The 13924-nt window shown below is 43.9% G+C and overlaps 1 protein-coding gene across 1 annotated transcript; it reads left to right on the top strand.

Annotated features, from left to right (window-relative positions):
* The first annotated feature begins 657 nt into the window (after positions 1–657).
* Positions 658–9322, top strand: LOC119656680 (troponin C). The gene is made up of 3 exons (XM_038063167.1): positions 658–771; positions 8758–9178; positions 9239–9322. The coding sequence occupies exons 1-3, from the start codon at positions 769–771 to the stop codon at positions 9265–9267; spliced, it is 453 nt and encodes a 150-aa protein (XP_037919095.1). The 5' UTR covers positions 658–768; the 3' UTR covers positions 9268–9322.
* Positions 9323–13924: the final 4602 nt, after the last annotated feature.

Below are 13924 nucleotides of genomic sequence, written 5' to 3'. Positions count from 1 at the left end.
GGTTAGGAGGTCCACCGTGCCATAGCCCGCCGCAGCACGGTAAGGTCTAACTTACTCACTGAGGCCACGAGGTTTCAGTGGGGCTCCGTTCGAATACAGTCAGTTACCCCGAATGCAAACTACCCAATGGGCACGGTTCGCATGACACCCTGGATTGCGGGAGGTGTTTTTCGACTCCCCAGTCAAGATCTCTAGCGTTTGGTTAATAGTAGGATCACCTCGTACAGGGTGTGGTTATCATCACTCACTAACGGTCTTGGTAGATGAGAGGCTTGGCCCCTGAAAAGCCACACATCGCCCTAGAGGAGAGACAGCTCACCCTCAAAGAGAGATAGGTTGGCCTCAGGGAGCTATATTCCGCGTCAGTCCATCCTGTAGTGCACTGTTTGATCCCTGTTGATCACTTAGAGTTCAATGAATAAATCTAATAGCTTCTAACATAAGAAATCTTAATATTACTTTGCTCTAACCACCCTCCTTTCTATCCCTTTCAGCAGCTCCTTCAATGGAAGTGTAGGAAATATTTAGAATGACTTCCCGGCTTCGCCCATCAGTAGCACGGAGCTATAATTACCACTTGTTTGATTGATGCCTAAACTAAACGTTAAATATCGAAAATCCATTAGCAGCAGAAAATCTTGTATCCAAATTATTCCATTTCGACTGTATCTACTGTGCGGGTGGATTTACATAAAAGACGAACTTATAAGAAACTTTTCGTCAGTGTCTTTGAGTGTGGCTGACGGTTCTTTGAAAATATAATTCAAAATGGTAATTACGAAAATTTTATTTATTTTCGATTCTTAATTAGTTGTTTAGTGATCGGTCGGGTGATGCTGGGAACCGCGGAGAAAGATAGTTTTATAAAATGTAACAATAATTTTTAAGGACCCCTTTCTCATCCTTCTGGACCCGATTTAATGGCCACTGTCTCTGTGCTCCTTTTACACGAGTGCGAGTACTAATTGTTGATAGAGTCCGTGGATGCATAATGCAACATTAATACCGAATGCATAATACTAATGTGCAGTAACCATATGTGATCCAACCGACATAAACTGAAGATTGATTTGGTTTTCAATACAAAATGTTTGCCAAAATACCACTGATACGGTCCGCCGGAGTCCGGGCTGGATCGAGCCAAAATTCTAATTTTCCGTGAAATTACAATCGTGAGTGTGCATAAAATTATTATAAGGAAAATGCATTAAGTGCGTGCATGCAGATGTGCTACAGATATTGAAGCTGCAGTTGAGAATGGGACTGAGTCTTACTTAATAATATTTGGGACAATATAGGAGTACGGACGGGGATGCATATGGGCGGACACAAGTACGCATATTCTTGGATACCACATCAAAAAGGGCAATTAATTGAAACGTGAAAGTAGCGTGAAGTCTCCTTGGAATGGGGGACAGGCGCTTCCTGTCGTTGTGCGGTTGAATTTTAATGTTTTCCCCAAAATCTTACGCAACCTAGCATACGTAATCTAGGTCCCCTGCAAATGAGGTTTTCAATTAGCATCCAAAATTATGGCTACCGCTAAAAAGATATTTAACTTTTAAGGATTGCCTTGATAATTTTCAATAGTAGACTCGCCTCAATCCCCAAGATTAGATAATCTTCAATGGAACCACCAAGTCCCTTGGGTGATACCAACAACCAGCACGTACTGTTCCTTTCATAAACATATCTTTAATGAGCCATAAATTTATTATTACTGGATTAAGTTCAGAAATTTCTAATAATTCCAATGGTTTAGTCTACCAGGTTGAAAATAAAAAGGGACTGAATTATCAATGTCGTTGCGGCTACCGGATAATGTCTCCATTTCTATCTTTACGGAGCGTTGTCCACGGCTAATGGACTTTTCGAAAGTTCCCTATTATCTCAATATTTTTGCTTTTGTCTAAACATTTTTTTGGCAGATGGACGAAGGTCTAAAAAAAAATTTAATTTAAAAATCTTTGTTGAATTGAGTTAATCTTTGCCTGCACTATCGTATATCTTGTTCAAAATGGAATGGAATTCATCTTTAATTCCATCTTGTTTTGTCTCTTCGGGCTATTAATGAGTTCCATATTTTATTCCAATTTCAAAATACTCTATCTTCTGAAGTAAGTGGTCTTGATCTCCAAAATAGATGACTCTACCTTGGAGATCAAAAACGCGGTTTCGAGATTGAAGTGATAGGAGCCATTGAGGGAAAGATCTGCATGGCCTTGGTAATGAGTGGGTTGGGATGAGATTGGCACTTGGTGAGGAAGTTGGAGGGGGAGTTTGACACTAGTCCTACAGAATCTGGTCGGCGACTTATTTGGACCGCTCTTGGTTTTTAAAGGTTTTAGAAAAGTAGCGAAGAACCTTCTGCTCTCATTCCATTTGAGGTTGGGAAGTGTCGAATCAAAAAATTAAGCCGAAAGCTTAACCTCCTGGGGCGTTGGGATGTTGTAGTAGATAATAGGGCATAGGTGACCTCTTTGACGGTTGAGAGTGTTGTGGATTTTGAAAATAGGATGGAGGTGAGGCAGAAGGGCATCACGCTGGTCTGCAAAAGCATTGGACTAGGGAAGCCTCTTGGAAGTGACGCTAGGTCAACCAACTAGGTCAGGTGGTTCCATGGATAGAGCTCTCCATGTCACACAATGCATCGCCAAGGTATCTGACGCGTCCATATCTAAGAGATGCTCATTCCCCAGTAGAATACCTAACTAATGGGGGAATAGTGAATTGGCCAGCCTTCGATCAGCCTGCAAACGAGCCAGAAGAATGACTCACAGGACGGTAGGAAGGAGTGATCAGGGACAAAAAGAGCATGTTTACAAGGAAGACCACAAAAACCTTAAGCTTGGAGCAAAAGGGAATATTTTAGGAAGCTGTGCTTGAAAGCAGATCAGCTGCAAAAGGAGCGCGCCAATAAGGAAGATCGCAAAACCCTCAAGCTCGCCATGCAGCAGAATAAGAGGGAATGCTTTAAGGGGCTTCCCTCGGAGGTGGATATAAAAGACAGATCACGCCTCCAGCAAGAGAAGGTCGACCTTTCAGGGATCACTGAAAATGGCGGCAATTCCGCCAGTAATTGCAAAACCGCTGGTAGAAATCTGCAACAGAATAGGTGACAACAAAACCCCGGACCTGGATGGTATACCGAACAGAGCCTTTAAGCTCGGTGTAATCTCCAGGCTGGACATGCACGCTGAGTTAATGGAAGTATGCTTGTCTGAGAGGATATTTCCTTCCGCATAGAAACGGGAGAAGCTCTTACTGCTATATAAGGCTAGTAAACCTCAATGTGAGCCCTCCTCCTATAGACCCATATGTCTCCTATACACTATGGGAAAAATGTTAGAGCGCGTAATCTACAATGTTCCTCACTGTTATTGAGAGCCAAAGAGGCCTTTCAGATCGGCAGTACGGGTTCTGTAAAGCCACATGAACCACAGATGCAATTAAATTGGTTATTAGATTGGCTGAAAACAGGATTCACGGGAAATGTAGTTTCTACACATGTTGCGCGGTGATGACCTTAGACGTGAGAAATGCGTTCAATTCGGCCAATTGGAGCCTATAACGAAAACTCTTGGCAGCGATTTGTGTTCCCACCAGCCTCGCTGTTATTGTCGATAGCTATTTAGTAGAAAGTAAGCTTTGGTATGATACCAACGAGGGACCTCAAGAGTTCGTTGTTTTTCTGGGTTTACCACAGGGCTCTGTATTGGGTCCACTATGGTGGAATATTATGTACAAAGTTATATTTAATCTTCCGATTCTCCAGGAGCCCACGATGGTAGGTTACGCCGATGATATAGCATTGGTTGTAGTCACAAAGCATCAAGAGGATACTGGGTTATACTCATACGACGCTATTAGTGCTGCTAAGACCTGGTTAGATGCTAAACTGACACTTGCGGAGGAAAAAACCGAAGCGGTCTTCATCACAAAGGCCGGGAAGCGAAATTACGCGAATTACGAATTAGGCAATCAGATCATCACTTCCAAGCAAACCATCAAATACTTGGCAGTGATGATAGATACGAAATTAAGTTTTAAACAACTCACAAGCATATTCCTTGTGGCAAGAGATCTAGGACGAGTATGGCCCTGTCAAGGGTAATGCCCAACGTGGGAGGGACACAGTATACTTACAGGTTGCTTATTGCCAAGGTGGTGAGCTCGGTATTGCTTTATGCCACCCCTATTTGGGAAAAGGCATTTCACATATCAGGCAATGCCCATAAACTGAGTGCGGTCTATAGGAAAACTGTCCTAAGGGTATGTTCTGTATTTAAAACCATTGCAGATGAGGCTACCTTCGCCTTCTCGGGAATGATGCCAATTGTCATCTGGGCGATGACATGAAAAGCATAGACGATCTGAAGTCCGTCTCTCCTTTGTTGCAGCGGAAAAGCTGAAAAATAGGGATCTCTAAATAGATGATAGAAGTGTCGGGGAAAGGCTGATAACTACCATCTAAGAGTGGCTGAGGAGATAATTATATAATTTATAATCTCGCCCAGTTTCTCACGGTGAATGCAGAATATCGCCAGTACCTCTATAGGTTCAACTTGGACAATTCTCCTAATAGTCCAAACTGCGAGGGAGTCCCCAAAGACCCAGAACACATATTCTTCCACTGTGTGAGATTCAGCGACGAGAGGAGAAACCTAGAGGAAACTTTAGATGAAGTACTGATATTGGAAAATGCGGTGAGGAGAATGCTAACATCGCAGGATGATTGGGATGCAATCAGCTCAATGACCTCAGAGTAAACTGCAGAAGAGGAAGTGCGATTACGAACGTCGCGCATAGAAAGTAGGACGAATAGCTAAAGTGAGTTAACTCCGCCTCGTGATGTAATGCTTTATGGAGTTTTCACAGGGCAGGGGGGAGGGGGAATCAGGGTGGTTTTAGTGGGAAAAAATTCAAACTCTGGCTTATCCAGGGAAGAGTCTTTTGAAGATTTCCACTTCCTTACAAAGAAAAAAAACAAAAAGGGTCAAGCGGGTGTTTTCACAGGACGATTTCAAATTTCTGGAGTTTAGGGATAGTTTCCATTTGGAAAAGCATTTGTGGAGCTCGTCTAAATAAAAATTTCGACGAGCTACGCCCAACGGGATGCTTTTGGTGGGAGTATAAAGGATCAGGTCATCCACGTATTGGAGGACTCGGATTAAGTATGGATGTGATAATAGTCTAGGGAGGTCGGCGGTGACCTGATCCTTGTGGGATGTCAGCAGGACATGAGTAAGGTGGTGAAAGATGTGTATGTGGATTTCTACCCGTCTACCAAGCTAAGGATTGGCTTGCAGAATTGCAGATGAAAGTTTAGGATCCCTGAAGATTTTTACGGTGAAAAATGGATTCGAGATAAACTTGTAGCTGGGTTTTGGTTTTTCTTGAGAATGTAGACAATGCGAGCACTCTTCCAATCGGCGACAAAGTGGACGTGGTAGAAGCAATGGTTGATGATTAAGGATCGGATGACGGAAATGCTTTGGGTGCATTTCTTAACGACGATGGAAGGTATTTGGTCGAGTCGGATTGATTTTTAAGGTTTTGTTGGGGGGTTGTCCCCATACACCTAAAAGCAGGGGGCAATATTTTCTTTACTGAATATAACAATGCGGGATATCAAATGAAAGGTATCGATTAATATTTTCCCAAGCAGGTATTAGCTTTGACACTGGCTGCCAATGTGAGGAGTGCAGGGTCCAAATACGGTCAATTACTTCAAGGAACTCTCAGAAATAAAACCAACAGAAAAATGTGAAAAAAGGGTGGTGGTCCATGTAGGCCATTTAGGCCCCGAAATACTCTTTGTTACGATATTGCTCAAATAAAGTTAATAATAGTATATTAGTTTATTTTGAAAATTGACTGCGAACCCCCCTTAAGTGCATACTAATAATATAAGTAATATAGGTTGTGATATGAGGGCACATACTGGAAAGTCTTGCGGAAATCCAAACACTATTAACAAAGTTATAATAGGTCAAAATTATCTATTGACTATTGAAGGTGTTATGGTGTTCAAACCGACGAAATAGGTGTTGTTGGAAGGATGGGTGTCATAGGAGGTTGAGTATATCGGTGTGGTTCGCGAAAGTTATCTGCGGGAGTGTTCGTTTTTCGGGCGGGAAGGTGTTTTGGATCCGTGTCCGGATAGTTCAGTGGTTAGAGCACTGGGTTGTCACACGGCAAGCCGCTGTTCAAATCTCGCTGGTGACAGTGGGATTTGTATCATGACTTCACTTTGGATACCAGTCGACTCACCTGTGAATGAGTACCTGAGTCAAATCAGGGTAATAATCTCGGACGAGCGCAATGCTGACCACATTGCCTCCTACAGTGTTCTGCAGTGTACCGTTACGGTCTTGAACTTGAACGAAGTGCTCTAACACACGTCAAGGCCCTGATCCAATATGGATTGTTCCGCCAACGATTATTATTATTAAGGTGTTTTGGGGAAGGACGACTCATTCTTGGAAATTTTTTTTCTAAGTTTCTTGAATCTGGCAGCATTCAGTTCAATGTTAGCAAGGCGGTTGGTGATGGGGATCAGAATCCCCTCTCAGAATGACCTGTCTAGTGGTCGGATTTCATTTAGGAGGTGTGTGGATTGCGGAGTATGTCTGTTTGTAAATAATCACCGCCGGAGGGTCTTCTTATATTTGATATCTTCCAGGATATTATTCGAAAGGGAGATAAAATTGCGGTAATTGAGGGAGCGGGTCGGGACCAGTTCGTCGGACACTACTTGAATTGCTTCAGGGTATTAAAGAACTGTCAGGTCAATGGTATTGTTGGAGACTTGACTGTTGAAATTTGGATTTGAAAGCTGCATTTATACGTTTCCAGTTGGATTTCTGGAAGTCTGAAGGACTGGTGGTGTGGTGAAGCGTATGGCTCTCTCAGGGAGTTAGTATTTCCTGTTCACTCCTTAGTGGACCATAGGGTATCCCCACAGACTGACTGTGCTTCAAGTTCACTATCATAACACATTAAAGCTGTGCAGGTAATAAGCTCACAGGAGCGAGAATGGACCAAGATGTTGGTATGAACGCTGGGTTTGTCATCGAGCAGCCGGCTGTTCGGCAGGTTTGGGGAGAGCGTACGTTTTTGTGCATTTCTCCTCTCCACGACCCCGACAATCGGACAACTGCAGCAGTTTTTAGGATGGTCGTTGCCCCCTCCCCTGTTCATTTTACGCAGGTGTTTGCTCTGGGATCTTTGGGTACTCACTCTGCCCATGAAGTAGCGGTAGTTTAAGTGTCAGTTTAATCTATTTTATCGAGCTGGTCTGATCGTCAGTACGACTAGGTGTCGATTGTGACCAGTCACAGGTTGAGGTTTACATTCTTAGTCTTCGCCCATGTGGGGGCTTTCACACTTATCCGGTAATGGAGAAATCACACTTTTCTAAAACACAGTTTATCTTCCCCGAACGAAAATTCATAGAGACCGTTTTTCACGAGGTCGTTGCACTAGAAGCAACACACCTGGATATTTATGGAGCATTTAACAATGCGAATACTAGGCCCTAACTACAATTGAATTGGAGTAATGGATAGTATCTATGCTAAGAACCAGGGCAATTCAATTCGATATGCTTAGAAATTACTTAACCAGAGCTGCATAGGGGACTCCGGCGTAACATTATATTCTGGTTGTGGTAGATAACTTCTCTCGGATGCTGATTAGAAATGGGCTGACGGTGGTGGCGTATGCTGACGACTTGGCGATTGCTGTCACAAGGGTTTCCTTCCGTTATCAACGGGATTTTGAGAGTACATTGGGAAAGTATCGATGCAGACGTGGAATAAATCCATACAAAAACAAAGCTGATTTCCTTTATCACCAAGGCAAGGACTCCCGAGTTCCACCTCCGGTGGGTAAATTATTGCTTTGCTCATATCCGAAGTATCTGGGTGTGATGCTAGAACCCCAGTTGTGACTCTTAAAACTGTAAAGGTGTCACCGCCTGGAAAAAAACCTTCATATGGATCTCCGGCTGAGGATGGCTATTTGGATATACATTTTCGTGGTGTATCACATCCATCCGGTTCTATTGCTAGGTAGACGACTCCACTACAATAAATCCAACTTTAAAGGATTCAAAGAATCGACTATGCAAATGTTATTGGGGCTCCACGGATGGATTCTCGCACCTCCTGGATCATTCTATTAAATACGTATGCAATGCTGTCGGGCTCCGTGAATCTAGATGCTAGGCAGCGAAAACTTACGACCCTAGTTACATCCCAGATGAAATTTCGTGGAAGGACACCCAAGTCGACCTTAAAAGGAATTTTCTTGTGCGCTTTTGTGGGGTTACGATGGACGAGCCGGAAAGGGGACATTCGCGAATATCCACAAGGTAGAAAAAACTTAGCTTTACCGGCAACATGGCAGCTTTACTATTCCAGGATATATCTGTATATCCCTAACGAAACGGTATTGTTGCGGGGATGATAAAAATACTTTATGGGACTCCCCTTTAGAGATTGCCCAGCTCTAGCTAGACTTAAACTGTGAACTCCAGGTAAACAATTCTCAAAAATATCTCTGGTTTTAGGATGGGAAAGCTGATATCCTCATACTCACTTTACGTCCATGAAATTTGCAAAGGCTGAAGAAGGGACTAAAGGGGACTAAAAATACTCAAAGTCACTTCTCCAAAAGAAGGACTTAAAATTCACATTTTATACTTTCCTTGATCCAGATAATGCATAAACTAATTCCTCATCTCATTTACAGGAGGATGACGAGCAAAAGATGGCCATCATGCGTAAAGCATTTCAAATGTTCGACACCCAAAAGAGTGGTTTCATTGAAACCATTAAAATTGCCACCATTTTGAGTACAATGGGTCAAATGTTCGATGAGGAGGAACTACGTGAACTGATCACCACAGAAGATCCCGAAGATGTTGGAAAAATCAACTTTGACAGTTTCTGCAACATTTTCGGTCACTTCTTAGAGGAAGAGGATGCTGACGCTATGCAACAGGAACTGAAGGAAGCTTTCCGTCTTTACGATCGTGAAGGAAACGGTTACATTACCACAAGCACATTGAAGGAAATTTTGGCTGCTCTTGATGATAAGTTGTCGAGTGCTGATTTGGACGGTATCATTGCTGAAATTGATACTGATGGATCAGGAACTGTTGATTTCGATGGTAATTTTTGGGAACAGGAATATCAGAATGTTGTCACTAATGGTTTTGTATCATTTGCAGAATTCATGGAGATGATGACTGGTGATTAAACGTGCTTACGAACCCATCTTTCTACGTTATTTATTCTTCCTCCTAAATTCGTAATAAAAACTTTGTGCTGTCTTTATACTAATTGGCAATCTATGCACCTTCTCCATTTCTTTCTTCTACTTTCTCTGTAAAAATTCTTCTCTTGACCAGTTTCATTGGTTATGGAATATAAAGATACATATTGTATACGTTGAATAAACAAATATTGTTGTTTATAAAAATCTTTTGTTCTTTTGATTATAATAATTATTTACAGGACATTGGATTTGGGATTGAAAGCTTCATACTTCATATAAGATCATGACAGTACTCTATGGGAGTTGACTGGCGTTCGACATCCAGTCATGTTACAAATACCTCTGCTGGCACAAGGATATCAAACGCGACCATCCGCTGCGATAGCCTAAAGCTGTATCACTCAGGTTTTCATGCTTGATACAAACCCTATTGCGATTAACTCCTGTGGTTCAAAATAGTTTGAGTTTAGGTTTATACCATACACTATCCTTTTCAAATACTAAATCGCAAGCATTGTTGCAAATTAATAACTAAGGAGTTGCTTATTAAGGCAGGTCCAGACCGGACACCAGTCGCTGCACCTTGATGTTGACCAATGAATAGTGCTTGGAGGGTCAAATCACCATTCGAGGTTGACAAATCTGAACCACGAAGGCCGCGTTGTACTTCAACTTAGTCATAAAACCTACCAGATCAGCTCTTGTGGCACACGGTCAAACGCTTTCTCAAGATCCAAAAATGCAATATAAAGAGGGCGATGTTTCCCACGCTGTTTCTCCATGAGTAACCGCGCAGATTGTATTGCGTCAGTAGTTTCCCTATTTTCCGAAGGGCTCTTGCGAGTTCCTCTGGCTTTCCATTGAGAGTGCCAATATTTGGTGACACTTATTGGTTTTCATAAAGATGACCCCTTTTCGCCATTCGTCTTTGTTAACGAAGTAACGTTCCATTCTTTGAGATCAACACAAAGTTTTCTCAAGAGTCGTCCGCGCTGTCGCTCTCTGCTGAGTGCAGGCTACGCTTTTAGTAGCGTATGCACTCGGAATATCGCCGTAGATGCGGGCTATTAGGACCAAATTCCTAACGTGTTCCTCAAATTCTGCCGTGAAGGAGATGAGCTTACCTCGTGACATCAGAGGCAGGGGCAACTCGGCTTGCTATGTTTTTATTTTTACAGCAAAGGGCAGCATGTGGTTGTTTGTAAGTCAGATGGTGGGCTGCCTAAATTTTATTTTAAGGATCGATCTTTCAATCCTTTGACTGGGGTGAAGTCCGCCCAAGGGCGGATCGACGAGTAGAAGTCGAAAGCAATGTACGCTAAACACGTGAATTGTTTTTGGCAGCCATTTGTCGAACAGATGGCTGTGTGGTGGGAGCTCTTTGCTGAGACAAAGGGATTTATGTGTGCCATTTAGGACGGCGTGGTCGCCACCCGGGCTTATAATGAAGCGACCGGAAGCGACCTGTGCAGAATGTGTGATTCTGCATTGAGGGCGTCGGGCCATCTCATATCTCGTCCGGGTGCAATGCATGGACAGAACTAAAGCTGTATGTAGGGTGACTCATCAGAGCCTCGCAAGTGATTCATCATCCGGCAAGGGATTAATTCTTAACTCGAAATATTTTGCAGCATTGTAAAGCGGCGACTGCACTTATCAGTCGTCGGGTCAATAGCTGCAAGACATTTACATACCTCATACAAGAACCGTGGGTTGTTGGTGGGGCAGTCAGTGGCCTAAACTTCCAACATGCTGACCTATTGTATGCCAATGGAAGCGATCGACCCCGCACCTGCATGGTAGTCTCCAAAGACTTCCAGGCTAACCTGGTTAACGACCTATGTGATGGCGACACCACATCGGCTAAGCTAACCATAAAAAGTCAACAGGGAGATAAAGAGATACTATGGTGCTCTGCATATTTCCCTTACGACGCAGAAGACGTTCCCAGTGGAACATTGAACAGAGCTATCCAATATGCCAAAAGTAGAGGCATGGGGGTAATAGCAGGATGTGACGTCAACGCTCACCACATATGCTGGGGAAGTTCGAACATCAATGCAAGAGGATCGAGACTAATAGAGTATCTAGTAGGAACCGATTTGCAGATCCTAAATGTGGGTAATGAACCCACTTTCTTCAACGTGGTCAGGCGAGAGGTCATCGACATTACGGTGGCATCTCCTGACATCATGGCTCTGATCGGAGAGTGGAGAGTATCAAACGATATCACACTCTCGGATCACAGACGCATTGATTTCGTTATGGGCATGGATCTACCTCCACCCACTCCATTTCGGACTCCGAGGAAGACAGATTGGGTAATGTATCAAACAGAATTGAGCGCCCGAGTCACGATCCCTGGGAGGCGCATCAAATCCATTGCTGGAATTGAGAAGACAACCCAGATGATCACAACTAGCATGAGAGAAGCTTCCGAAGAAAGCTGTCCACTTAAGATGCCAAAGAAGGGTAAAACACCATGGTGGAACTCGGATTTGGGAAAACAGAGGAGAACGACAAGGATGTTATCGTGCTCTGAAGGGTGAATCAAGCACTAGCTGGAATCGCTATAAAGAGGCACAGAAGGCTCTAAAGAAGAACATAAGATCGGCTAAACAATCATCTTGGAGACGCTTTTGCGAAGAGACTAACTCTCTTGAGGCAACCTCAAAGCTGAAGCGGAATCTGGTCAAAGAAAGTAGCCAGAAACTGGGCTATTTACGTTTACAGAATGGGAAGTACACAGAAAGCGATGAAGTCATTTGCTTGAAGTACACTTCCCAGGCAGCATCCAAAATCTAATCTCGGGGCCAACAGGTGCATACAGCCCTCAACCGAGAGACTGGAATCTGGCATGCAAAGTAGCATCGCTGGAGCGAGCGAAATGGGCATTTAACTCGTTCCATGGATACAAGTCTGCAGGTCCAGATGGCATCATACCTGCGCTAGTAATAGAAGGAATGGATGCCTTGGGTCTACACATTCGGAGTATATATCGTGCGTGCCGAGCACACGCTTATATTCCAATTAAATGGCGTGATGTGAAGGTGTTGTTCATTCCCAAACCAGGAAAACCTACCTACACAGACGCAAAAAGCTTTCGACCGATCAGCCTAACGTCCTTTCTGCTAAAAGGACTAGAAAGATTAGTAGATCGGTTCATAAGGGATACACACATTCCTAAATGGCCACTTCACCATAGGCAACACCCCTACCAGAAAGTCGAATCCACGGAGACAGCACTCCATGAACTTACGGCAAAAATTGAAAAGGCGATGTCCGATAAAGAATACGCCTTAGGCGCATTCATGGACATCGAAGGTGCCTTCAATTATGCCTCATTCGCGGCAATTTGTGTTGCGGTAAGACAGCATGGAATCGAACCGCTGCTAATCAGTTGAATCCTTCACATGCTAGAGTAGAGAAAAATCCACATATCTGTCGGCCAGAAGTCTATTGAAGCAGGATCTCAGGGGCTGCCCACAGGGAGGGGTTCTCTCCTCTGTTATGGCTCTTGATAATGGATACCCTGCTGTGGCTCCTGGAGGACAAAAAAGTCTTCGCGCAAGCATTTGCGGACGACCTAACCATAATAATTACCGGCAAGTTTGCGGACACAGTATGTGACCGCTTGAATGCAACTCTGCATGTAATCCACAGCTGGTGTCTCCGCAATGGACTCACGGCGAACGCTAGGAAGACTGGACTGGTTATGTTCACTAGGAACGTCAGGTGGGGCAGCTATACGCTACCCACCTTAGCAGGGACGGAAATCCAGCTGGCACAAACAATCAAGTACTTAGGAGTACATTTCGACTCCAAGTTAACGTGGAAGCATCATATCCAGGAACAATACCAGAAATCCTGCAGATTGCTCTGGTGCTGTAGGAATGCCATAGGTAAAACCTGGGGATATATTGGACGTATACATCCATAATAAAACCCATTTTGATATATGCATGCATCGTTTGGTGGCCAAGACTGAACTTTGCTAACAGCAGGAAGCTGCTAACGCAGATTCAGAGACTTGGTTCCCTAAGTATTACTGGAGCAATGAGTACTACGCCGACTGCGGCACTTGAAGCTATCCTAAATTTACCCCCCCCCCCCCCCATTCACTTGGATGTGAAACGGAAAGCAGCCAACGACGCATATAGGCTCGATACCATTGGGGCGTGGAAAGGCGGCCAATCCAACGGGCATGCGTCTATCTGGAAATTCCTTGAAAATCATCCGGTAGCCCTGATGCCGACCGATCATATGGTTTCCAGATTCGTCTTTGAAAAGACATACACTGTCGTAATCACCGAAAGAGAAGAATGGTCGACAAGTAGCCATGAGTCTTTTCAGAATACAGACCTAATAATCTTCACCGACGGGTCAGTCATGGAGGATGGATCGGATGCAGGTGTGTTCTCGGAGGGCCCGACCCCTCGGAAAAATGATGACCATATTCCAGGCGGAGATATATGCAATTTCATTGGGAGCAAAACAATGTCTGCGACAAAAATCGAGGGGTCGCACCATTAGAATCTGTTCCGACAGTCGGGCGGCATTATTAGCACTAAATGGCAACAACATATCAAGCCAGTTGGTGTGGAGTTGTCATCAGGTGCTGCTGAAACTTGGCCGACTG

The sequence above is a fragment of the Hermetia illucens genome, chromosome 1 (assembly GCF_905115235.1).
Source record: "Hermetia illucens chromosome 1, iHerIll2.2.curated.20191125, whole genome shotgun sequence".
Taxonomy (NCBI): domain Eukaryota; kingdom Metazoa; phylum Arthropoda; class Insecta; order Diptera; family Stratiomyidae; genus Hermetia; species Hermetia illucens.
Note: the sequence above shows the minus strand (reverse complement) of the source record. Positions and strands in the feature narration are given on the sequence as shown.

Coding starts and splice junctions, on each gene's coding strand:
- LOC119656680 (XM_038063167.1), top strand. Junction 9,179..9,238: donor AGGAACTGTTGATTTCGATG/GTAATTTTTGGG, acceptor TATCATTTGCAG/AATTCATGGAGATGATGACT.